General features: G+C 45.3%; 2 protein-coding genes across 2 annotated transcripts in view; both read left to right on the plus strand.

Annotated features, from left to right (window-relative positions):
- The window catches only part of LOC8029261 (peptidase M20 domain-containing protein 2), a 48,604-nt gene extending 22,241 nt beyond the window's left edge, over window positions 1–26,363 (plus strand). Inside the window, exons 2-3 of the mRNA XM_042292016.1 lie at window positions 23,161–23,406; window positions 25,548–26,363. Coding sequence (XP_042147950.1) covers window positions 23,214–23,406; window positions 25,548–25,852 — 498 coding nt within the window. The 5' untranslated portion in view covers window positions 23,161–23,213 and the 3' untranslated portion in view covers window positions 25,853–26,363. The remainder of the gene's footprint in view (window positions 1–23,160; window positions 23,407–25,547) is intronic.
- Window positions 1–27,869, plus strand: part of LOC8050818 (alpha-amylase) — a 104,080-nt gene that overhangs the window by 10,942 nt on the left and 65,269 nt on the right. The gene's annotated exons all lie outside the window — the stretch shown is intronic.

Below are 27,869 nucleotides of genomic sequence, written 5' to 3' on the forward strand. Positions count from 1 at the left end.
CGCTTTCGACCCGCTTTCGAAAGTAGGAGTTAGAAAAAGCTTACTGGGAAGGTTTTGCTTTAAATGCGGTGCTAGATTTGTTTGTCTTTAGTAGTGTGCCCCTTGCGGATGCACCATTTTTTTTTTCACTGAATATTTAATTAACGCGGCACGTTGTATTCCGCGAACATCTGGCAATTTTCCCGAGATATACAAACATTGGTGGAATAAATCATGTACAATCAGTCGAAGGAAGCAAAACCGAGCATGGGGTATAGTTTGCCTTCATTCCACTTCCCTAAACCTAATCAAATTTAAAAAAAAAAAACAGGTGAAGAAGAGATTAGGGATAAACTATGTCTTCTTCCTAAATAGCTTCGTTCCGGCGAAAGTGTGGGACCGCCTGCGGAAGGTCCAGGGAGATTACCACCCAGGAAGCACACGGTGTTGGGCCAATATTGGAAAGCACTGGCCAAAAATTATCAAATGATGGTCCAGCTTCTCGAATCTGTTACCAATATTGTCTATTCTATTATATAGAATCTTCAGTGATGGCCCAGCTTATCCACTGACCGACCAATATTGGAAGTACATTGGCACAAAATGGGCGATCTTGGCCTGTCAATTCCATTGACTTTCGAATATTGGATGAACACTGGCCTAAATGCCCTGTCAGTTCCATTGGCTTGGGATTATTGTATGAGCACTGGCATAAAATGGACAATCTCGGCCTGACAGTTCCATTGGCTTGCGAATATTGGATGAATACTGGCATAAAACGGTCAAGGTTGGTCCTTGAGCACCCTTGGCTTGCTACATTGGATGGCCACTGGAATAAAATTGTCGAATTTGGCCTCTAAGTACCCATCGGCGTTCCAATATTTGATGGAGACTGGCATAAAACGGACAGTGTTGGCTTGTCTATACCATTGGCTTGCGAACTTTGGATAAACACAAGCTTATAAAGGTCAATGCTGGCCTGTTGGTAGCAAAGGCTCATCGACAATGCAAGAACACAGTGACATATAATGGTTAACGTTATTCTGACAATACAATTGGTTTAATATTAAAAGCATGTTGGAATAGGCTGGTTTAGGCATGTTCAATTTGCCGCGACAATTTGGAGTTGCTCGAGCGCTTGTCAACTATATTTAATTTTGTCAACGCGTCATTCATACGTTTTCCTGCAAATTAAGAAAAAAAAATAACAAGGCACAGACCTTACAGGTAGTGCTTTGCTGCTTCTTTGTGCATATTAAGACGTCGCCAGCCATATGGGCTCATCAGGACCGCCAACTGAGACCGTCGAAATCCGCATCAAAGCATCGCCGTTCCGTCGCGGCCAAATGCACGGGACCTTTCACTCTAAAATATTATATGGACTCTGCAATCTAGACAGAAAAGATTCGTACCCCAACTAAGGGTTTGTGGACTGCACCTCGTGTCAGGTGAGGAACCTCTTTGCGATTGACTAGAACCAAAAAACATTTTGAAATATGTATATGGTTACACAAAGACGGCTCAATGACTCTATATGATACTACTGCTGCCACAATAAGACGTCAAATGCCTCCAACAAGGCACCTTGGCACTGATAGCAGACGGCAATGTTGGTTTTGATTTCGAGTGTAACCGGAATTGACGTCAGGTGCAAAAAGCGTATACTTAATAGAGCAAAAAATTAACACAAAGAAGTAGGAGTGAACACACGGAGCGCTACTGGCAACTGAATTTTATCTGGAAATATACACATTATTACACCTCACCCCAAATGAGTCTGAATTTCTTATTTGGTAAAAGGAGTGACGACACACTGATCCAGCCGTAATCCTTCTTTACCCTAATTTTGAACGCGTCAAAAATGTTCGTTTCTGTTTTGGTTTCACACTTGCCCGGAAACTGTGTTTTATCCTGCAAAGGATGACATGAACACCTACCACAGTGGACTGCCAAGTTCTCTGAATGAGACCGCTTTAGAGAAAGTTGATGCCCTATGTACATTGGGGTGTTGCACGGAAGCACCCGATTTCAAAAGCCCCGTATCAAATGACGCATAACTAACACCCCGAGCTTTTGCACCGTGTTCGAAAGGCCAGTTTCAGAAGCCCCTGACGTGAATCACCAGACCAGGTGGCCGGGTACTCACCTTGACGGCTAAGCATTCTGGTTTTAATTTAAAAAAAAAAAACAGTAAGAGTGCACATAGGCGTACGTAACGTAATCATACCGTCATTGTAGACCCTCAAGATATTAGGTTAAGACATGGAACAATGCTGGTTAAAGTGCGCAAATGGATTCGGCCCGTCGGACAAACATGCTACACCCGTACGATGCCCACATGTCGTTGGTATTTTAGACTACCGATGTAGCGCATTCTACATATTTGTGAGCATGTTTTTTTGTGCGCATGTTCTCCAATTTTGTTCATTTTGAAGCATATTCTAGTTAGCTTCAATTGTGCTCTGAGGGAACGCCAAACGCCGAAGCGGCCCAGAAGTTTCTTGAGATTTATATCGCGATTTCTGCTTTTCGTTGGGAGACATCTGTTTTATCATTGTCTCTTTTTAATTTTGACATTAGGCTTCAAGCTGAGTTCGGAGCTTCGTGTCGGTCCGTCCCTTTTTGTCTTTTTGCTCCAGAGTTACCGTGTCTAAGCAATCTCTACCACATTGGTTTTTGGACCCCCGGATAGCAAAAACGAGCAGAGAGAGACGGAAGAATTCAAGAGTGGGAAAAGTACAGGGGAGGGGAACGACGACGTCTTCGGAACGAGTTGCTTACGTAGGTCGCTCGGCCTAGCTTGATTAAACGCCTGTCGGAAGAGCCCTGATTCTCCTTCGGAAAGGGCAAGCGAGTGCGACGACCCAGAGCAGGTCCCCTCCCGTTTTCCCCAGATACCATATCGCCAAATCACTCCTTCGTGAGCGAGGAAGATTCGGTGTGCTTGAGCGAGGTTCACCCCGTTCTTTCCTAAGGTGACAGTGCCGGGGGAGCTACGCGCCCGCCAGACCGGTCAACCGCCTGGTTTTCATCACTTGCCCCGCTCTCTTCGCGTGATTACGGAAGGGAACGTGATCACATGATTTAAGATAGACGTACGATTGGTTCACCAAACACCTTAGGTTCCACTACACTCTCAACTTAGGGGTGACGGAGTCCAGCCCGCGAAAAACACACACACATGTGCAGAAAGTGGGGTCGTGTGAACCAAGGCCTCATGACAAGGTAGAGACTGGGAGGCGGTTGGTGGTGCGGTCTCCTCACTTTCCAACTCCCGCAAGTGCGAAATGCAAAAGGAGAGATACGCACCGCAATTTATGGAAGGTTTTCGGCAGAAAGAGCTCTTTTCTTCCAGGGAAAAGAAGAGCAAGATCAGCGTGCTCATCTCTAGGCAACGTGGTGTCAGTTTTTGAGTTGGCCGAGTTCATTTTATTGCATAGCGGATTGTTTCTATCGGGCGAAGCGGCTTGGCAGCTCCCATATCTACGCTACTCCTATTAGAACCGGCAAGAACGGTGGCTCTAAATCTCTAATCACCAGCAACGCATTTCGTTCTAATGCCAAGTGCGATCTTCAACATTCGTATTGCCAAGCTATATGCTATTGTTTCAAATAGCATCTGGAATAATAGTTCATAATCATTTAAATTATGTTTATTTTTATATTTTCGTAAACAAGAGCGGGTACACCTAGCTAGATCTAAAGTAAATAATAACAACTCAAAATTATTAAAAATATATATTTTGCATCTGCAAATGTATTCATTTATATGAGTTTTCATATAATTTTGTATTAGTAACACGCATTTATGTTACGTACCGCAATAAATTATTATAAATTAATTTAAGTATGAATATTGTCTATGTTTGCTTTGTATTCGAAGATTTGCATTTCCAAATACTCTTTAGGGTTATTCTGCTCACCTCTGCGTGCTGCTGGTTTTTAAATTAAAACATTTTGTACAAACAGTTTTATGCCTTGTGTGCTTTTCAAAAACAATTTAGCGTTCTACTATTGAAAGTGTGTGTTTTCATTGCTCCCGAAATTTGTTTGTAAATCGAAGAAGTAAAAATTATGCAAATTTTGAGCGGCAATAAAACACAATTATTGCCGAGTTCCCTCATTCTTTGTCCGATGAATCTTTGACAACCAGCCATTCCAGTTGTGTAAAAACCTGTTGCAGTCTAATTTTAAATTAGGAAACAAAAATTAGACTTGGCTTCATCATTCTGATAAACCCTGGAATGTATCAGACGTGAGTTAGGCGTGAGTTCTCACTTGAATCACGCTTGGTTACGATAAGCTTTGCGTGGTTTCAGATACGCTGCACACACGACGCATGTTTGTGTCCTCCGGATTCGCCAGAATGATCGAGACAACTTTAACTTTATTAGAGAGTGGAATGTATCACGAGCATGCTTGGATGGGGAGTTTTCCATGGGTCATACTTCACTTGTGGGTGTGTGTAGGACCTTGAATTCTTAATGCTCTTTTCGGCATTTTCTGCAACCTGTTCTGAGCGGCTTCTTGGCCGCGGTAACAAAGTGCGGCTGTTCGAGACTTAAAGGGGCACGGACACATCAAAATCATATTTTTTTAGAATGTTTGAAAGGAGTGAAAACGATGCCTTCACATTACCCTCAAAATTCGAAACTTGAAAATTTAGTATTTGTGAAGTAAAAAAACAATTTCCAAATGCCGAATTTGAAGTTCCTGTGCGATCCGCTCCGTTGCGTTGACGTCAACTATTGCGGAGCACAAATAAGAGTCGAGTTTCTTTCGCGCCTCCGCTTCGCAACGTGTCTACGCGACCCGTAGCAAGAAGGTGAGAGCGGGAGAAGGGCGCCGGCGTCGCGGGAACCACCGACCAGGAAATCGGTTTCCTGCGTGAGTGCCGTGCTGCCCATCGCTTCGAGCAGACGACGGTGCCCCGGCGGTGTCACAACCGAAACTACGATACACAGACACCAAACCCAGTTGTTTTCACCGTATGACGATTCTCTTTTCGAAGTCTGAGAGGTCGTCGGGCACCTAAAAAAGGCCACTTTGTCCGCTTCCCCGACTCACCGATCACCCTCTGCTACTAGAGTTCCTGTATATGCTACCTACGGTAGCAGAGTTGCGCATTCAGCCTCGGCGCGTGGCCGTAGCGCCGGCTTTCCCGCACGAGCTGGATGCTTTGCTCCTCACGTGACTAAATTTGGCGAATAGCGGCGCCGCGCGCGCCGCCGCGCATGGAAAACAGGAGAGGAGGAAAAGGAGGCGGAAAGCAGGGAAACATACGCCGGGGCAAGAGAAACGTCGGCGGAGCGACCGTAAAGGTGGCTTTCTTGCACGCCAAGGGATGCTTTGCTCCTCACGTGATGGATCTCGGCGAATAGAGGCGTGGCGGCGCGGGGAAAACAAATGCGCAACTCTGGCTCCCGTAGGGAGCCTATACAGGAACTCTATCTGCTACATGCCTCGAGCGCCGCCATGCTTTCCGAGGGAGGATAAAAATCCAGAAGGCGACATCACAACGGACTTCGATTTTTGGTATTTCAAGAAGAAGGGCCGTAGTGCGTTCGCAATTGCGTTAAAAAACATGTTTTACGATTGCCGTTATTAAATGTTGTAGAAAGGTCGCCTACAAAGCTTCTAAATTTCATGATTCTTGACGTCACGAATCAAAAGAAGCGAGGAGGCCAAAAGCGGGAGTGGAGGGCGCAAAAAATAAAAAAGCGCGCGAGTGCGTAAATTTTTTTTTTTTTCGCGATGCGTTTTTTTTTGCGTTTCTATGACAACAACGTGCATAGTTTTAGACAATAGAAAAAAGTACGACCTTGGTTTTGTCAGTGCCGCTTTAATAAACTTTCGGATCTTTTTTTTTTTTAATATTCAAAATTCATTTTTGCTATATTTGCGGGAGCCGCTCAATTCCCTTCATTAAAAACAGACATAAATGCATTGAAAAAGTGCGAACGGGAGTGGGAAATCATGATCGGTTCGCTGTAGTCGCTATATCGTTATAACCGACTTCGTTATCACCGGTCTCGACAGTATTGCTTTCAAATGCCGCGTTACCATACAGTGAACCTTTTGGAACACACGTACCTTTTTTTTTTTCAGTTGCGTGTTGTCTTCAATGGTATGGCGTCGCACGCCGGCCAATACCCGTGGGATGGCGTAAATGCCTTGGATGCAGCCGTGGGCGCCTACGTCAACGTCTCCATGCTCAGGCAACAAATGAAGCCTGACTGTCGGGTTCACGGTAAGAACACTATTTGCGAAGCTGCAAACGTGAATAACTTGAATTAGATAAGGACCGTGTTATTTGAAATCTTGCAAAGAGAGGTGGTTAATATATATAACTTCTAAAAACAACATTTGTGCTGGGCCAGTTCTTGGTTAGAATGAATCTGAAATCCGCCATTGCGTCACACTTCTAATTCTAGAGTTTTTGACACCGAAAGTTTTTGGCTTTGGGCGTTCCTCAGAGGCCGCTCATTTAGGTGTTTCGCCAGATACATATACCACAGCAAAGAAACTTGGCGTATATGCGTAACGGGCGACAGGCGCAGTGACTAACTAGCGAACCACGCATGCATTTTTGCTTAGCGTTCGAAGAAACGTTCTGTTGTCTGGTGGTATCTGTTGTTGACGACAATTATACTTGTCCTCTTTAGAAAAGATTGTACCCTCCAGATCGTTTCTTATTAAAAATACCCCTTTTCTCTGCGGCTCTCTGAAATTTTGCAGTTTTGCCTTCGGCTTTAACCCCGTGTCACTCTGGTCACCCCTGGTATAGATCATTTGTAAAAACGTAGCAGAACATTTGTTCGAGTGCGCAATATTTTTTTATTACCTACGTAATCCAAAAACAGTGTCCAAAGATGAGAACTTATGCCATAAGATCTCAAATTTTGTATAAGTAGCGGATGATCAACCAAGCTAAATACCTTTAAAATATCAAAATATTATGTGTTTTCTTGACCGCGCTGATAAAAAAAGAAGGCGACAGAACATTTAAAAATTGGATGACATTTACTTCAACTGATATTTTACTTACAGAGCCATGTTGTATAGAGCTATTCCTATGTTAAAAATTGAGATATTATCAAACATAACTATTTCATAAACCTTTGTGAATCGACATAATAAAGATATGGGTAAATATTTTTTTAGGTAATGAGCTTTGCCATATTTATATGCACTGGGTGTTATATAGTTTTTTTTTTTCAAAGGAAACAGAAAGTTGGGTTGATAACGAAAAGTTAAGAATATATGTTATGATTAGTATAAAAATTGCGCGACGATCACACGACGCAATGCGTTTAGACAGCTGCGCTGCTTATTCGACGATATGACGATGATAATCAATAGACTTTAGGGAGTTTTCGTAGACCGTTTTCCAAGCTCCTCTACGCTCTGCGGAAGAAGACGCCAGTACTGCGCATGCGTGGCTCTGGACTTTCCTGTAGAGTCACGGATCTCGTAGCGGGTTGCGGAGAACGCTGCGGGACAGCAGAACGATCTACGAAAATTCCCTATTGCGCCGATCGTGCCTCATACGGTGATCTGATATTAAAATGACATTGTGTTGATTTAACGTCGATTCTTTGTTGATTTTATTTTATTTTATTTTACGTGCCCAAAAACAACCATGCGGGTCTCCTCTTTGGTGCACAAATATGTATATATGAACATAAAAAAAAAGAAAAACACAATTGCAGGTTTCAAACACAAAGCAACAAACACAGAATATTTAAAGTTCGGCAACAAGCACTTTCACTTTCCTCCTGAACAACGTAATGTCACTGTATATATCAAGTTCGGCATTTTCAATATTGATAAATATAGATTGTATCCGTGACAGACGAGATGGTTTACAGATGGTGTGAATGCTGAAAGTACTGCGGGTCCGAGTGGAACAAGGAGGGACATTAATGTTTACACCACGTAAACGCGAAGCACTGTCAAGTACGCTATTTGCAATTTTGCTCAGAAAAACTAAGTCGCGCTCTGCTCTTCTAATGGTCAATTGTGTCAACGAAATCTTATTAAGCAAGAAAGTGTAGTCAAAATAGAAACGGCGTTGGAATTAGCGATCATAAACAATACGTGTTAGTTTGTGTTGCACATTTTCGATGGTCACTGCCTGGGTTCTTGATAACGATGTCCAGGCCTCAGAAGCGAACTCAAGCCTAGACCTAACTATGGCACAAAATAAACGAATAATCGAAGCCTGGGTCTTGAATGGCTGAGTAATGCCGCATATAATACCCAACATTCTAGTCGCCCTACCAACAATAAACGACACGTGAGCGGTAAACTTGAATGCATCATCCAGATACACGCCAAGGTCTTTTACAACAGATGCACGCTTGATTGTCCCTCCGTCTATAATATAATCATAGTGTACTATACTGCGACGCCTGCAGAAAGTCAATATATTTGTTGTCAGGAAATTCAGTGATAAGCTATTTGCTGAACACCACTGGACAACACGTACGCCATCATATTGCCAAACACAAGACAGTGAACAGGAGACTTTACACTTATAAAAAGCTTGATATCATCAGCCAACATCAGTAACTCAGCCCCATCTTCAAAGGTCGCTAGATCGTTGACGAAGATAAAGAACAAAAGGGGCCAAAAATAGATCCTTGAGGGACACCAGATGTCGAGAAAAGAAGGTTGGAATAACTGCTATGAATACGAACACTGTTTGGACGAGAGGATAAGTAACTTTCGAACCAGTTACACAGCTCTGAACAACAATCATATGACGATAATGTGTGTAACAACTCATGATTTGCTTTATCGAAAGCTTTCGACATGTCAAAGTATATACAATCAACTTGGCTTCTGTTTAAAACAATGGGGGTTGAGCAGTTTAAAAAAGAGCAAAGATTGTTTTCAACCGACCGTCCTTTCAGAAAACCATGCTGACAAGATATAAGATGCATAAATAATTTTAAAAGGACGATGAAACAGTATTGAAATCGAATTTCATCAACCGCACGTCATATAAGGCGCGAGAATAAAACCAAAGCACAAAAATAGAAAGCCAAATATTGTTTTCCGCTATCAAACTTTTAAAAGAAAAGCGGACTCTTCTATCTCTTCTTTCCTTGGAAACCTCTCTGCCTTCACAAAAGCGATGCATCCGCGATGCCAAAGCACGTCAGGCAAATCCACGCCGCGTATTAGATAAGAGCCTACCTCAAACTCAAAACTCAAACTCTTTATTTCTCTCCGTTTGGAGAGGGGAGACAGAGAAAAAAACAACTCAGTTGTTGCTTGACGAGCTTCTGCCTCCCCACAGCAGCGAAAGAGGACAGCACATGTACATACACATAATTTTTTTTTTCACATCACACTTAAGCGCGATCCAAACCAACGCTTCTTTTTGCGGCTGTAGGTCGTGCGAGCCCCGGATGTGACGTATTTCGTGACGTTTTTGCTGTTTCCGGCGCGCTTTCTGAGTCAGAACCGTGCGGTTTGGTTTGGACGAACCAGCTTCGGGCAAGCGCACGCGCGCGCACGCAGGCACGAGCGCATTCTGGCGGTCACCTTCCTCGCGTCGGAAACGGGACGAAAATTCATAGATGCAGCCATACTCGCAAGCAAGCAAAGTGCAACTGCGACACACTGGCCGGCCTGACGGCAGAGAAACGCGGAGCCGGAACTAGCTTGCCCTCCACCGATTGGCCGACACACAGAAGCGCCCTACCGCGTCACTGCGCTTTTTTGTGCGCGTTGAGAAAGAAGTTGAAATCAACCAACTTTTTTATACGCGCCCGGAAGGAGCGAAGAACCGGCGCGACGTCACGAAATACGTCACATCCGGGGCGCGCACGACCTACAGCCGCAAAAAGAAGCGTTGGTTTGGATCGCGCTTTATAGCACAAAAATAAACAACATTAGATGGGGGAGCGGGAGGGGGAAAAGTAATCGATTTACTATTTAGCCAAGTTTACAAACTCCAGGGGCACTCTCTCACAAACATGGAACGTACATTTTTTTTATGGTTTCATTCAAAACTTCGACATTCAACTCACTCAGGCGATTTAAAAAACGAGGTACTATATATTTCAACGTCTGATTTCCGTAGTTCGTTCTGGAGTGCAGCACTAAGCATGCGTCTGCAGACCTGGTTTCATAGGTAACCTCCCTCATCCTAAGGTTGGAAATAGATATGAATATATTGCCGCGCGCCAAGTAGGCAGCGCGGCCGTAGCCTGACGGTTGTCGCGCTTGCCTCCCACGCGAAGGGCCAGGGTTCGATTCCTGGCCGCGGCTGCGCATTTTGTTGACACTGTAATGTGACGTTCTGGTGAATTCGAGAACCGTCTAGCTGATTCGAGTTTAGAACGTTCTACACGTCGAACCTTCTACGTCGAATGCTCCAGAAGCCAACGCGTGTACAAAAGCGGCTCCGCGTGGCAAGCCGGAGTCAGTTTCGCCCCAGCGTTCGACCCTGCTGCAACGCCGACTTCGACGCCCGCGACGCTCTGTTATTACCTTTTCTACCCTTTTATTTTGGCACAAGTTCGCCACACTAAACGTTTATTTCTTCCTATTCATTTCTTGTTTATTGGTCACCACCCGTGACATTTTGGTGGAGGTGCGGGGTAACCGCATGCCCGTGCAGCGCTCCCCTCCGAGTTCCCGCAGTGCAAGTCCGAACACAAGCCCCCAAGAACCCAACGAAGACCAGACGGAGATCCGATTAAGTCGCCGAAACATTGGCCTACCCCCGGAATCAGGACCCTTGCCACCCAGGACCAGGCAAACAAGGAGGACGACGATGGCCAACCAGTCAGAGACCCCGGCCGCTCCAGCCGTCATTTATCTGCCCGTCGCACCACGGAAGGCTGCTCCATTCCACGGCGAGCAATACGAAGACGTCGAAGACTGGATTGACCAGTATGAACGCGTTGCCCGCCACAATTGCTGGACCGACGAGCAGCGCCTGCACAACGTCTATTTTTCGCTTGAGGGTACCGCCAAGCACTGGTACGAGAATCATGAGTCCTCTTTGACGTCGGGGGACATTTTCAAAACCGATCTCAAAGCTACGTTCAGCAACCACCACCGCAGAGAGAGAGCCGAGGACCGACTGCGAACCAGAGCCCAGGACCCCAACGAGAGCGTCACCGGCTTCGTAGACGACGTTCTGCGCCTGAGTGCCCGCGCCGACCGTCGGGCTACCGAAGAGAAGAAACTACGAATTCTCATGCGCGGGGTGAGAGACGACATTTTCGGAGGCCTCGTCCGCAACCCGCCGGCAACCGTCGACGCCTTCGTCACCGAGGCAACAAACATCGAGCGCGCCCTCCAAGCGCGCGCTTCCCACTACCAGCGGCATTCGAGCGTCACTGCAACCGCTCTGGTTAGCGGCGAAAACGCTCCTGGTACGGACATCCGCAAAATCATCCGGGAGGTCGTCCGGGAGGAAATCCGCTGGTTGCTGCCAGCTGCAAACCGGCCAGTGTCGCTCTCCATCGCCGAGGTTGTGCGGGAAGAAGTTCAGAGAGCCATCCAACCAGAGGCTCCTGTCGCCGTGGCAGCCACCGAGGAGCCCACGTTGACTTACGCCGCAGTGGCCCGACGGCCACCGCCTCCTCCTCGAGCCTATGTTGCACCGCCCCGACGTCACTCTCCTGCGCCGCAGCACGACCGACGCCGCGACGACCAGCTCCAGTACGCCAGTCAGGAGCCCCGTGCACCCCGGAAGACCGATGTGTGGCGAACGCCCGACCGACGCCCTCTGTGCTTCCACTGCGTGGAAGCACAGAGGATGCCCATACCGTCGCCTCGGGCTGCGCGGGTTCCACCCGAACGACCCGCGACCCCGTTATGGTGAACGGCCTCGGGAAATCGACGAGTACCTGCGACGACCTCAGTCCCCCGAGCCTGCGTCCCGCCGAGAGTTCCGGTCGCCTTCGCCACGACGTCCAGCTTCGCCGATGCACCGACCCCGACGTGAAAGCCTGTCGCCCCTCGCTCCACGCCGGGGAAACTAGGCGCGGCAACCCCTGGAGGTGGAGTTGCCGAAGACGACCGACGCCGAGATCCTCCACGAACCTCGGAGGGCCCCCACTCGAACGCTACCAGAGACCGAAACGACGCCCCTGCAGCGGTGTCCAATAACCTAAACGTCGTCATTGACGGCCACGACGCATCAGCACTCGTGGACATTGGAGCAGACTACTCGGTCTTGAGTGGGAGACTCTCCCGCCGCCTTCGAAAAGTCACCACGCCGTGGGATGGACCACAAATACGCCCCGCGGGAGGGCACCTCATCACACCAGCCAGGAGATGCACTGCTCGCGTCGAGATCCACGGTGAGACGTGCCCTGTGAAGTTCGACGTTCCGCAGGACTGTTCGAGGGACGTTATCCTCGGAATGGACTTTCTCTGCGAGTATGGCGCCGTCATCGACCTCGGGGCAAACCAGCTGACGCTGCGAAAGCCTGTTTTACCGCCGGTGGAGACCAACACGACGTCAACCGCGATCCGAGTTATCGCCGACCATGTGAACTTACCGCCGCGGTCGAGTGTTTTCGTCACCGTCTTAACCGACGCAACTATGCACGGTGAAGCTCTTCTGGAAGGCAGCGTCCAACTGCTCCTTGAGAAAGGAATTGGCGTCGCACGAGGCGTAACGGATCTCCAAGAAGGACGTACAACTGTTCTTGTGACAAACTTCCGAGAGGAGCCGCAGCACCTAACGAAGGGTACCACTGTGGGCCACATCGAGGAGTTTCAGGCGCCAGCCGTGGTCACCGCAGTCTCCGAAGAAACCTCGTCGTCATAACAAACGTCAAACCTTTGTCCAGAGCAGTAAACGAAACTTGAACTACTTTCAATCTATCCGAGTCAAAAGGAGTGCAGCTGTACATAAGGTAGCAGCAGCACAAGACTACCAAACCGCAACCTGTCTTTCGATTTAAAACGCGTTCCATTTTTCTTTTTGTCGAAGTGCTCGTGTGACCGGGAAAGAGGCGAGCACCTTTTTCTTTTCTTTTTTCATCCACTCTGCCCTGTGAGCTTATCCTAACTAAATAAAAGTTAATAAAGCTTGAGCCCATTAAAAACTGCATTTTCTGCTACTCCAGAAAGTGGCAGCGCGTCCTATTATTTTAAAGGCCTGACAACACTAGCGTGAACGGCGCCGCCGGGCGGCACCGCCGTCGGCAAGGAGGTTAGAAGTACTAGGAGGGGGCACGCTGCAATATTGGTGAAGCCTAGTCATGAAAAGTTGAAACGATATTGTGCCCAGCGTGACCGCAGATCTCTCTGGCGATTGATGCCCGTGACATGTCACGTGCGAGGTGGATGGTTGATTGGATTCCTTGCAGGCTTGCGCGCGCTCCGTCCGGTAGATTTTATCGGATCGAAGGCTAGACGAAGGCTAGCTACGGTCACGTGATGTGGTCATGTTGTTCTGGCAAGTGAGGAGAGTAAGGAGGAAAATGAGAAAGAGGCGAGGCGTCAAGGGAGCAAGGCTTGTGGAGGCTACGCGGCTGACGTCATGCTCTCTCCTACCCTTCTATTCTCCATGGCCGTCGGGCGTCCCAACGCGAGGAGTCCACATTGGCCTCGGTTTTGAGGGCGTCACATGACAGCACTGGATCTCGCGATCGCGCCTCCAGTCGGATTTTCCGCTCTTTCGTCGTCTGCTCTTCGTTAGATTCTTCCGTTTCGCATCTTTCGCATATTTCAGTATCGAAACCGCACTCGCTGCCTACATGGTAGGAGTTCATGATGACCTGGTGATCAGCGTGAATGTGATTATCCTAGCCCGCTCGTTGTTCTTGCGATGTCGCCGCGCTCTGAAGGGAGGGAGGCGCAGGTTTTGGGTCCCGCCGAGCTGGTTCTACCGAAACACCGAAGGACAGGTCAGTGCTTTGCTGTCCCGGGGGCGCGCCAAAGATGAAGGTTATTTTCGAAAGTGTCACCAAATCAACACGACATCCGTCATAACACAGACGACTCACAACAAGTGCCACGGAGAAACTCACTTGTAATTCCGAATTCCTCTCCTATAATTTTCCATCGGTTGTTCTTAGCGTCATTATCTAGGTGGTCTGGCTGCATCTTGTAATATGAAAAGGGAAACAGTCGCACGGTTTCAAGGAACCGCTCCGTTGCGGACGGCATCGGGAAAAAATAGGGATAGCAGACGACACGAAACACGTCCTTCGGAACGTGAAAGACGCAGGGAGGACCGGTTTGAGCGTTGTCATGGCATCGCGACGTCACTATCTATGCCACCTCCCTTTGGCTCCTCTCTTTTGCGGCGAGTGGCGGCGAGCTCTGAACCGCGCAAGGAGCGGTTCGCTCTGCGGCGCCGTACGTCGCGCCGTTGAAGCCGAAAACTGGTTCTGGTCGGCAACCGGCAGCGCCGACCGTCGCGCCGAAGGCCTCCGCAACGCCAATATGGTCGTGACATCCCTCGGAAACGGCTGACGGCGGCGGAGGAGCGGCCGTCGTGCTGACGGCCTGCTGCGCTTGTTGCAGCTAACGGGGACGTTGCAAGTGCCCGAATTACAGTTTGTGCCGCCCGGAGCTTAAAAAGGAGCGGCTACAGTTTCACCGCTTGCCGGTCGAGGAACCATATCAAAACATTTGGTGAAGGCTCATCGGTTTGAGAGACTCCAGGTCTAAGGTCATCCGTGTACGCTCGGAACATTGCCATACATTGGAGTTGCCACTCCTTGTCGCCCGATTCCGACAAGGAACTGGAGTCTTCATCGGAAGAGTCGTTGCACCTTCCAACAGGCGTGCCGGCATATGGGACCAGTCTCATGCTGTCGCTGTAGCGCAACTTATCTCATTAAATTTCGCTCAGCTGTGATGTGTCCATGGCTATCGCGGTGATGGGAGGCGCCAATTCAGAAAATATGTCCGTGGCATCGGCGCCAACTGCGCAGTAAAACCCTGTTGTAAAACCTACCGGTACACCGCCAACTCGCCGCTAACGCTCCCAATCTCCTACTGCCGTGGGAACTTCCGGTAGCAATGCACGTCACGACCATCAAAATTACACCACGACTTGTTTTGCGGCAAGTTGGAGAGGAAGAATAACTCAATATTTCAATATTTTTGCGTGTAGAAGTTAATAAACCGAAACAAAAACGGATGCCTCTGAGGCGTTCAGTGAACATTAAAGGTTTAAAGTAGAAGTTATTTGGCAACAGTAAAAACGTCATTTCATGGTCCCTTTAAGGTCGTTATGGATTCTTCCACCAAACTGAGCGCGAAACCTAATTGGTGCATAGGTCACGTGACGTGAATTTTTCTGCTCAAATTAACCGGGAACGTTAATTTGTCTGTGGGTCCCGTGACGTCACTTTTCACGCCAAATTCAGCGGGAAAGTTGAATTGGCGCAAATTTAACGGGGAAACTGACGGAGTTCACTCTCACGCTGTCGAAAAACCGGAGAAAGGGACACAACCGGCTGTCGCTGCCAAATGGGAGACCACTTCTTGTCATTGCAACTTGAAATACAATCGAATGCGACTGATAACTTGAACTCGAGGTTTTCTATTAAAAGTCAATATCCGTATTATCAAATAGTAAGACTGAGAGGAAATCGCGAAAACTACTACTGACGTCGGGCATAGATGCTTCAGTTTGATTTCAAGAATAAGTTGAGGGAAAGTTGTTTGTGAAAAAGTTAAAAACATCTTCAGGCTTAATCTCAAGTAGAAACCAAGTATACAAAGAAGTTGCATACTTGATTTCCCGTAAGTTCGGACGCAGTCCACGCTAGGAGGTTATAAGACAAATCAAACTGCGTCAAATACTTAAGTCAGTGGGCCATGCCTGAACATGACTGGTCCGGCGATGAAATACCACGTACAGAAACCTGAGGAACACCATGTTGGTGTTCTTTTCACGCTGTATGACGGGTCCCATCAGCCTATGGCATCGTCTTCGTCCGGACGTAAAGTGAAACCAAGTATAGCTGTACTGACCTTAAAGGGTGTGGAATTTTGCAATTAACCCCTGGTCCTCAATGAGGTAAATACCCACTCCGTAGTCCGCTCTTTCCGCGGCTATGGCCGGGTCCGTCCATTGACTGCCTTTTTGGGCGCCGGTGAACGAGAGACGACACCAACTCAGTGATTCCGTTTCCGACGTGTTTATTGACTCAAATGCCAACACGCTTCGCTCTTAGATATGAAAAGTCTGGGCGCTGGCTCGATTGCCAGTATCACCCGGTCGGTTTCCCGCGCTGCCGCAATAGACAGATTCACGGGAAGTCGGAGGCCCACAAAGGAAAACCGAGCTCCGTAGAGCCAGGGCCTCCGCCGACGAGAGCCCCCGGCTCTCCTTCGGGGCCGGCTTATGTAGCCTCGGAGATATGGACGCGCCCGGGGAGGCCGGTAGCAGTCGCGTCTATTATAACTCCCATTATAACTCTATTTTGAACGGTTGGCTTTAATTGTAGTTTGAAACGGCCGGTTCCAGCGAGCGATGAAAGAGCAGCCACAGGACAGCGCGATGCGTCTGGGGAGATCCGGCGCCTCCAGCGTGTTCGTGGCGTCATTTTCAACACCACGGGCAAGTCTGGCGTGGTTGTGAGCTTCGCCACTTGGTGGCGTCAACGCGTTACAACATGGCCGGTCGGCATGGCCGATGACTATGTTCTGCAATGGCAGCCGAGGTGAAAAAGTAACTCACCTCCGCTTCAAACTCCCCGCTCCACGCCGGAATTGAATAGGCGCGGGAGTGAAGGGAAATTTGGTTCGGCCAAGTTCGACAAGGCTCGCTCGTACGCACCTTGCCGACGTACTTGCATGGAACGGCGCTGCCTTTAGGGGGAATCTGATGTAACGACACTCGGGAACATCCACCAGGTGTAATCTGGTAATCGGTTTATTGATTTTATTTTTTAACAATGCGTTGGTATTCTTTCGGACAAAAATATTCTGTCTTTGTGGTGCGACAAGAACGAGGTTCAAATTGAGACAATAAAATAGGTGCTAGAATTTCGTTGCAGTACCCCTTTAACATACCTCCAGAAGTACATAGTCGTTCCGAATTGAGCTGTATTTCCCTGAAGAACTGTAGAATACTTTATCACGCTTTAACAAAGACCTTGCTAACGCACGAGACTTAGAAATATCACATGCAAAAACTTCGAGCATGCAATCTTGTATTTTAACACAGAATGTGTTTTGGGGCCCACTGTGACGGGCTGTGACAAGGCAGACCGTGTGAGAGGGCCGGGGTTGGCCTCTACGTCGCCCGACATTAATCAAAGAAGACAGTTTTTCAAGCACTCCAATATCACACCAACAAACAATTGTCTTTCTTTTTTGCGCACGAAAAAATGTGGTTATACCCACCTGAGGTACGAAGAAACAAGGTTTGTAAGGCATTGCGGCCGTCGCGCAGCTCCAATGCCCACTGGAGAGTTCGCCGAACTGCCAGCCTTTTACATCTGGCGCTGCGGGCGTAGTCGATGTCGGTGGGTTACCGCTGTTGAAGCGAGGAGCATCGTAAAACCAGGGGGCTTGTTTTACACCGTCATGTTGGCGGGAATCGCCTATTGGAACTGGCGGTTACGATCCACGGTGATGCAATCGAAGGTAAAACCATTGTATCGGGACGCGCAGTAAGTCAAGAGTGGTAGCAGGTCCTGAGGTACGAAGAAACGAAGTTTGTAAGCCATCGCGGCCGTCGCGCTGCTCGCGTGGCCAGAAGGAATGACGTAATCCACGCCATTCCTTCACTCCACCACCCGGAATTATCTCTTTAATTGTATGATCAGTTCGCTCTTGTTTGTTGGCAACAAGATCAGTCTTTGTCTTTGGCCTTATAGCCAACGGTGCCCCACACAAAAAGCTGCCAAAGGCAGCTTGACGGGGTCTGGGGCCCGTTTGAAGTTTGGCAACCAAACTAATTTTTCAAAAAAAAACGCGCTAAGAAATATTTATTAAAATACCAAAATCAAAGTACCAATATTCACCAAAAGTAGCAAGGTCGTACGCAAGCGCACACGCCAGAAAATAATATTCTACAAAATGCAACACTTTCTAAAAGAGAAATACGGTAAGCAAGAAGCAATATAGAAAAAGAATTTCTTAAAAAAAAAGCGTACACACAGCTATTTTTCGCATTATACAGAAATACAACCTTTAATTTTTAACAAGAATATATATACCATAGAATAAAACGCTTTCACATTTATTTAAACACAATGTCCGACAGGACTATAAGAAGTGCATCAATAATAATTTCCTTTCCATGTTATATATATCAATATTGTTGGTAAGTAAATGGTTAACTAATGAACGTAGACGAGAAGTGATTGACTGATAAGTATAATTATTAAGAGCTCGGGGTATGATCCATCTCTCTGAGAGGCGTGTGTTGATGCGATGAAACTGTTCGGATAGGTTCGCCCTTTCACATAAAAACAAATTATTGTCAGAAGTTGAAAAGCGGAAACCATGCAGCAGCTAGTCTATATTCGTACATATTTTCAATGGTAATTACTTTATATTGGGCAAATAGGGGTTTTGTATGAGACATAAAGTGTTCATTGGCAAAGTAACAGAGTATATTTTTTAAGTAACGCGAGGTTTTTAATGTTTATTTGAGTAGTCTTCCCCATATAAGAGCGCTGGAATTGAAGTAGGACTGAATAGTGAATAGTAAATTTATAGTTTAACATTAACTGGAAAAACAGAGAGGCAGCGGGACATGGTTCTAACCACTTCGGACAGCTTCCTTATGAGATAGCCGATCGACATGGTCATTCCACAAAAGGTGCTCAGAAAAAATTATTCCGAGCGTTTTATGATTTTTACTAATTCAATCGGTGTAGAACCAATTGTAATATTGTTGTCAATAGTTGCTGCCTTGTTTTTAGATCGAAAAACAATAGCCTTTGTTTTCTGGATGTTGATATTAAGGTCATTGTTGTTGGATTATGTAAAAAAACTGGCTAAGGACATTATTTGCGTTGGCAATTAATTTTTCAACATTCGTTTCAGCAAGAAATAGGCTTGTATTGTCGGCATATATTATATATTTTATTTGTTTACTGATGTTGACGATGTCATTAATATATACTTATATTAAATAACATAGGCCCAACAATACTACCCTGGGGGACACCACATCGTACCTTAAGAAAAGGCGATGTATGACAATCGACAACACATTGCGCACGTTGCTCAAGATAAGAGCGCAAAAAGAATAGGGGTACGCCACGGAAACCGTAGCAGTTTAACTTATCTAATATAATTTTGTGGTTGATGAAATCAAATGCCTTACTAAAATCTATAAATATGCCAAGGTTAAGTAATCGATTTTTTATGTTTTTCAGTATAATTTCTTTTTGTTGAAGTAAGGCTGATTCTATAGGCTTCCTTTACGGAAACCAAATTGACAATCCGTTAACACAAAATGCTCGTTAAGGAAAGAGTTTGGGCGTTTTAACATAATCGTTTCAAGCCCTTTGTGAAATATTGGAAGTACGGAGATAGGTCTGTATTTTGTTAGGAGATTTCTGTCTCCTCCTTTAAATATAACAGAGACTTTAGCTAGTTCAATTTTACGGAGAAATGTTCCTGATGACAAGGCGAGGTGAAAAATGTGCACCAAGCAAGGTGTGATGTTATTAAAAGCAAATTTCACAGGCCTAACTTGTAAGTCATCTGTATCGCAGCTTCTACTATTGCTGAGTCCCGCGACCGCGTTATATACTTCGTGTTCACCAGTCGGCATTAGAAACTTAGAAACTGTCTGTTCAATAAAGTTTGAAGCATTGACATTATGTGGTGGTGGATTTAAATTTACAAAAGCTGTGTTAAAGTGTTCTGCTAACAACGTTCCCGATATATGTTTGCCATTGATTGAAAGTTCGCCTATATCATTACGCTGTCCACTGCGGCGTAAATAAAACTTCATTTATAGATTTCCAAACTATTTCTGGACGTTTTCTAGAATTTCTATTAAAGAGATGCGTATAATACTCTTTCATAGCCTTTCGTAACTCAGATGTCAGGCGGTTCCGAAATTGCTTGAAGATGACCAGCTTATCGGGATTTCTCGTTGATAAAAAGGACTTGTAGAACCGATCCCTCTTTTTTAGCTTTCTGAGGTGCAGAGGTGTGATCCAGGGCTTTCGAATATTTTTAGCAACTGTTTGTGTCTCCCAGAGAAAATTCGAGCTACAAATGTTGCTGAAGACGTCAATAAATGTGTTGTACGCCTGATCTACGCATGTTTTAGAATAAACTGGTCCCAGTCAGTGCGGAAGATCTCTGTCCTAAACTTTTCCAAATTGCGCTCGGATATGCTCTGAAGGAGTTATGTAACTCTATTTGAGCTTTTTACGGAAGTGCTATGGGCACAGGATATGAATATGAGAACGCGGTCACTAGCGATTGTACTAGCGTCATGAACATCTTCACAAACATTTGTAATAAAAAGGTCAAGGGTGCTTGAGGATACATTATTTATTCTAGTTGGAGACTGGATAACATTCATGAAACCATTTGAGCTTATAATGTTATACAATTGTGACGAAAGAGTCGAGTATTGCAAAGTATTTACATTGAAATCTCCTCCTAGGAAAAGAGATAACTTATTTCCAGATATAAAGTCGAGATATCTGTCCAAAAACATACCAAACCTATCGAAACACGCTAACGGCGGCCTACATATTACCGAGAAAATTAGATTGTTACTTCTCACCGTTAATACTTCAAAGTCTTCAGTCGGTTCAGTGCACGTTTCCAAAAGTTCACACGGGATGTCTTGCCGAACGTAAATAGAAACACCTACCCCGCGTTTCTCATATCGATATCAATAAAAATTGTTCTAACCTTTTGAAACATACATAACATCGTCATCATGACACCATGTTTCAGTGAAGAAAAAAAAAACGTCGAACTGGGATGGAACATGAGAAATTAAGGTATCTAATGCATCCATTTTATTTTTGAGAGAGCGCACATTGAGATGAAAGGCTGCTAGACTTCTCATAGTTTCTAACATTTTATTACATCTGATGGCAAAATAAAGTCGTGATACTGCCTAGCCATGTAGTGTGATAGTAGCTTACATCAGTTCCTAGCAAAGTTTGGCAAGGTCATCTTCATTCACAAATTGAATGCTCGGTGAACTGTCAGTATTTAACGAAGATCTTTCTATTTGTAACCCACACAAATTTCCAGTGAAATTCGTGCTTTTTGCCGATAGCTTCCCCAAGCAAACGTTCCACCGCTGGGCATACATGCTCATTTACAAAGACTGGTACAGCCGGTGAAAGCCAAGGTCAAAGGATGTGATACGTCTTTTTTTTTTTTTGCCTTCATAAGTACAACATCGCGTTTACGGCGGGATACAAACTCATTGACGATGTCACTTTCCCCGCAATACGCGTTGGCACACGATGACACACTTCAACATCGGCGGGCACTATCGGCCAACCAATATGGCCACCAATGTGGGCTAAAACAGCTTCAAGGTCTTCATTCTCACGTTTTGCCAGTTATTTAACTTCTAACTTTGCATTTCGCGTATATTGCTCACAGTGTAGTAGCCTAGCCTGGCACTGCTTCATGTCATTTTGCATAGCTTCGTTTGTTTGACGAAGGCTGTCGTTTTGGATTTTTAAGTTCATGTTTTCCCTTGGAACATCATCTAGCTTCTGTTTTATTTGTTCGAAGTATCATTCATGAAGTCATTGCCAGACTTAACCTCGCGCAGGTCACCCCTGACGTCCCTGTCCAATGAGTCTTTCAGCGTTGGGACGGAATAAACACTCGATCTCCCTCTTGAAGTTGGCGTACACGACTCTTCTTGTCGAAGTGTCCCTTTTGCGTCTTCTGGGCTTTTCTTGATTCTCCCTGGGCAACTTTGCACATGTCCTCCAATCTCTTCTGAAGATCGACCATGTACCCGTAGGTTGATTTTGTCTCAGGGTCGATGTTCTCACGGGCCTGTTGACGCCCGTTCGGAAGCTTCCTCGGCTACCAGGACCGCTGCTGTCGTGCTACGTCTTACCAGAATCCGGCCTGGCACTGCCTCAAGCGAACCTGGGCACTCGCTCTTGGCGCGTTGACTTCTTCTCGATCTTGAAATCCACATCATCACACTGGGGTATGAAAGAGAAACTTAAACGGTAGAAGGGACAGAAAACGGGGAAAAAGAGAACGTCTCAAACTGCTCAAATATTTATTCCGTCCCATCTCCCTGTATACTAGCAGCTACAAGGTCACCAATCACACAACTTGCCTTTGCTAGGATATAATTACACCAGGACACACAAAATATGAACCAGAACAGGATCACCCCATTGTCTTGTTCTTGTTGTTCCTTGGAGTGTCTTTGTGTCTTGTGTCCTAGCAAAAGATAGTTATATACTACGTGACCTTGTGGCCGTGAATGTATAAGGAGGTGGGACTGAATAAATCTTTTAGCACTGTTTGAGACGTTCTCTTCCCTGTTTTCTGTCCCATCTACATTTAAGTTTCTTTTTCATACATCAGTCTTGGGTTAAGTTGCAACATGGCAAAAATAAAGTAAGTTTTACTTTGGTAAAACCATCAGTTCAATTGGGTTAAAGTATGCATTCCTGAGAAAATGTTAAATAATTTTTGAACTATAGATTTGTTAGCTTACTAGATTAAATAAAACATAACGTGTCAGACTCATGGCATGTTTAATCGCTGCTATACTTGAGTTTATGAATGCTAACTTTTTTAATCGGGAAAGCATCAAAGTTATTGTGTTATTATGTAAACAACACAGCTGTGTTCGTAAAGGAGAAAGGTTTATTTACACTTTTAGTTTAAAAGACACATGGAATGTCCTTCTGAGCAAAGCGCCTAATAGTTTTAATAATATTTCTTTTTTTTTTGTCTTCTGAAGTAAGATGAGGGTTGTACGACATTCAGCTCTTAGCGGTTTCTTAAGAATAACGAAAAAATTATGTTATGCCTTTCCTACGCATGGCAATATTCAGAAAGCTGAAACTTCACCATGCAGTTCAACTGAGAGCCACTGAAAACTAACCACATTGTGGCGGCGTTAAAGAAATTTTGTACATCACCTTTTCTGAGCACAAACACTTGAATCAAATGTACCGTCTAGTATAGGATACAAGCGTCAGAATAAATGTCGCAGTCTGAGTAGCAATTGTAGTAACGCATTTGTTTCAGGCGTCATCAAGCGTGGAGGCCTCTCGTCCAACGTCATCCCCGATGAGACCGAGATGGAGTACCGAGTAAGGGCTCCTACGACCCGAGAGCTCGTCACTCTCACGGAGAAAGTGAAAGGCTGCTTCCTTGCCGCTGCCGAGGCCACTGGCTGCACAGTGGCGATCGACGTCCCCACGCCCATTGTGAAGCACATTGTTCCCAACGAAACACTTGCCCGAGTTTTTCAGAAGCACGGAGAGAGCCTAGGTGACTACCCTATACATTTTACGGAAACCTCCATTTCTGGCGTGGTTGTGCAGGTGGTCGACGGGTGTAGTTCCTGTAGGGTCATCGTTTCTAAAAAGTTCTATATTAAATTTAGGGGACGAAGATTTCGTCTAAACTTAGCGAAAATATTTTCCCGCTAAGTTTAATGAAGAAATTTCTCCGCTAAACTTCACTGTGCCACGAGATGTCACGTAACATCATGATGTCACGTTACGTCATACCATTACGTCATGTGACACTGTTAGGTTGCATAACGTCATGGGTAGAGTGCAGCATGATTGTGCGTAGTCTGCGTGTATACGCCTCGGCTGCCACCGCAGTTTAATCATTTGCGGGGCACAGGAAGGGACAGCGAATTTCAACATGGAATGTGCTTATGGGCTTAACGTAATGGGCAATGCTTTACACTCGAGAGTAATAACAAAAATGGACAGGTAAAGGTAATATAGAGCATACAAAGCCTGCATTAGGCAGTTAACAAGCATTTAAATCATATAGGAGTCATACTTAGTCATAATTAATCATACATACGTAATCATAATTTACGCACAACTAATCGTAACAACGAGTGTCGCAAAGCGTGGCCAAAAGGTAAATCGAACCCCGGATCATACTATCCCCAGCCCGACGCTTTTGCTGGTAACCATAAAAAAGGGATGGAAGAAAGCGCAGGAAGCTGGAATGAGTATAACTCATTTGTACGCTTTGTTATTCGGGAGCACAGCGTGCTCTCTCGTCGGAGAGCGCAGCTGCCTCCCGAATAACGAAGTGTAGCTCAAAAAGTGATTTCACTAAGTCGCGGGTTGTATGTTATACCTCACTAATGAATAGTGCAGCTGGCGCGTGACGTCACGACCTCGCACACAGCAGTCGAGAGGTAGCGTAGCGTGTGCGATGAACTGTCTCGCCTCGCGATCACTCGAGTTAACACAGGAGGCTGCTCGCCGTCTAAGAGCACGAACAGCTCAAGGCGCTAAGCGCACCTCCGCAAAAAGCAGAACCCATGCAAACTTCTCATTAAAACATAATCCTTGCAAACTGCACTCCTGATTAATGTTCACCTTGTCTTGATTATTCGGACAAACTCGGGGAGCATAAAAGTGAGGCATGTGGGAAGGGCATAATAAAAAAATAAAAAGAATAAAGCATCTAAACGTCCCCGCAACCAATTATAATAATCATAACGCACGTATGAGTAACGTATGACATTTTTGTGTTGACCAGGTCTATCAGAGTGATTCGGAGAAGTTTAATTTGTTTTAATAAATATATAAGCGAGTACTGAAGCAACGTAAGACGATACTTCATATTTCAGGGCCAACGGCGAGTAGAACGTGCAGTGTTCCGGCTAGAAATCTTGGCCATTTTTCAAAGTTTTGGTAATATCGTCACAGCACTGGTAACAAACCGTGTTCATGTTATTTAGTTTGTGGGATTTAAACAATATAAATTGGTATCCATCCAAATAACAGGACCGGACGAGAATCCGGATGCCAAAGATAATTACTACAACATGTTATCGACCAAGAAAGCGGTTGCAGCATTAGGGCAATGGGCTGATTGCAAATATCGCATACAGTAGCGTTATGCCGAACATTGTCCTGTCCTTACATCGCTACTTGAACTGGAGTTGCCCAAATAGACTGTCGCGGAGCCACCGGTTTGCACTCGCGCTAAGATTCACCAGGTGAGCGCAGTTCTCCCTAGGCCTTTTACAAAAGTGATACTGAATGTCATATGCAATGACGCCCCCGATAACAGATTTGCTTTAATAAGTTCCTACCTCTCAGCCTGATGTCCCACCCTAACCTTGTGTGTTACTGCGAAGCCAGTGTCAGTCTACCGAGTTAAAATGGGCGTCACGAAAATTTATCAACCATCTCGGCAAGCGATAATCTGTCGTCGCCACGCATTTTCAGCCATGTTACACAAACGCGGAGGTTCAATCACCGTTAGTACTTCCAAGCATGCCAGTTTCATTGCCGATTACAACAGCTACAGTTAATTCCTGTGCGGTACTCAGTATTCTCCTCGTGGGGCATCGCGTAGCCGATTGGCGAATACCTATGTTGTCGTTCCCCAGTGTGCCTGATGCTATAGGTGACGGCTTCGTCCTACAGGAATGCGTTTCATCGACGCCGACCCGGCTGACAACATTGCAGTGGGAGCGTCTACGGACGCCGGAAATGCGTCCCACGTCGTTCCTTTCATCCACCCGTTGTACGACATCGGGACAAAGGCCCTCAACCATTCAAAGGCGTTTACCGAAGCTGCAGGAACCGAGGCCGGGCATCGGGAAACTCTGAAGGCCGCGAAAGCCCTCTGCTTCACGGTCCTGGACGTGCTCGGGAATGAAAAGCTGCTTAAAGATATCAAGGAAGAATTTCATGCTGAATTCAACAGCACAAGGGCGGAAAAGAAATAGGAGAATTTTATGTTTTCTTCAAATCATGGATGATTTTATAGTTGGGATTTATTATTTTAGGATTAGGTTTTGTTTTTGTAAAAATATTTGGAGTGCGTCTGCACACGCTGATTGTTAAACTTCCGATTCTCTGAAGTCTTTTTTTTTTCTTTTAATCAAAGTTTAATCTTGTTATATTCGTATTTGTAAACTTATGCTATAAAATAGATAACGCTCACATAGGAACGCATAAAAAGTTCACAATTCGTTGAAACGTAAAGAATACTTTTTTAGAAACCTGTGGGATATTGGCTGTCACTATTACAGGCACATTGCCTCCATCACCTCGTGAAAGCAAAAGTAACATAGTCTATAAAGTCAAAACGGGCAGAATGGATAGCACAATGTTGTGATTGGATTGATTTGTCATGCAGCGCTCTGCCCAGAATAGTCGTGGTTTTGTTTTGTGATCGTTTTCTGCTAACGAAATGCTTTCGGGCAAGTACAAAATAATAAAAGCAATACATGTGAATGTCTGCCACATTTTCCGTTTTAATAAACGAAACGGTCCACCCATATATAGCACAAGGTAAGGGGATGTGCAAAGAGTTTAAGAAAGTACCACAGGTGAGACTGCGCCCACATCCAGGGAATGCCGAATGCAAGTAATCAAGAAATCGGTAAACTATTGTAGAAGAGTCCTAAGTCCCAAGGTGTAGCCACCGCACTTCTGCAAACATGAGTGTCACCAGAAAAATGGTGGCTGCATTTGTTGGTAAGTATTTAGCAAAAAAGACACGCAAACATTCGGACCACTATTTGCTAAAGATAAGCAAACGTGAACTATTTCGAACAAAGCTTATTTGGCATTGCTTTGTGAGAATTTTAGTTGATATACGCAGATAAACTGCCGAAAAACAACGCAAGAATATACTTACCTTATAACTAACCTCTTAAAAAGTTGAATAAAAATCCTAGGCAACAAATTCTGTGCCACTGATATTTTGGACTTTTTTTTATATATACAATGCAATGAAGCATTCGCAAAAAAAAAAATAACTGCAAGATTCATAGCTTACACCAAGAGGTGTGAGCTATGAATTTCATAATTGTATCCCATAATTCTAAAAAAGGTAATGATAATCAGAAATAAAAATAAAAATTAAATGTTATCATGAAGGGGGAGTGAAATTTAACAAATGCTAACAAGTAAAGCAAAATAAAATCCTTCCAGTTCCACTAAAGACAACAGAGCAGATTATTCAGAGATAGGATAGATAAAGTATAGGGAAATCGAAATGTTATAACTAAGGCTCCGTGTTTTCGGATAAATTCGCAAAACCCCGAAAAACACCCGCCGGTAAACTTTTTGTCAATTCGGATGTATCCGATAAACTCCAAATTGTTATGTCACCATGCCACCCCCCCCCCCCCCTCCCACAGCTAAAAAAAAGAAAACGTAATTTTTTTTAATTTTTCTTACAAGGGTTAATGATCTTGGGAAAATGACACCATAATGATCTTTCAAGCCTCGAACCGTTGTTAAAAGGGGGTCTTACGGCTTGTCTCGTCAAGGTTGGTTCAGGGAAACAGGTCATCGTACCATATTCGTGTCATGACAAAAGCAAATCTTTTGGTTTCCAGTTTGGGCTATGGGGTTTGGGATTTAGAGAAAGGAGAGAAATGTTTCTGGGGGATAACAGTAAAAGCTATGTACTATAGAGATTGTATAAAATAGGAAAGAGGGGCAGCTGAACCTTATCTATTATATCCTTAACCACTCCGCCTCGCGCGGCCGCGGGATAGATTGAGGGGATGGCTACAAGCTTCCTTGCGGCTACCTCAGGCAGTTTATTGATTTTAAGGTATCGACGTTTATCAAAGCCACACTTGTGTGCAACTTTTGTCGTAGGACAAATTACGATTGCCAATGACACAAACGCCAAATTCAACTGAAGAAATCTTAATTGATACAAGCGGGTTTCATTTTCTTATCTGGCATACGTTTGCAATCGGTTATTATTTTTTTTTAATATGC

This window comes from Ixodes scapularis, unplaced genomic scaffold (genome assembly GCF_016920785.2).
Source record: "Ixodes scapularis isolate PalLabHiFi unplaced genomic scaffold, ASM1692078v2 PGA_scaffold2__306_contigs__length_199485367, whole genome shotgun sequence".
Taxonomy (NCBI): domain Eukaryota; kingdom Metazoa; phylum Arthropoda; class Arachnida; order Ixodida; family Ixodidae; genus Ixodes; species Ixodes scapularis.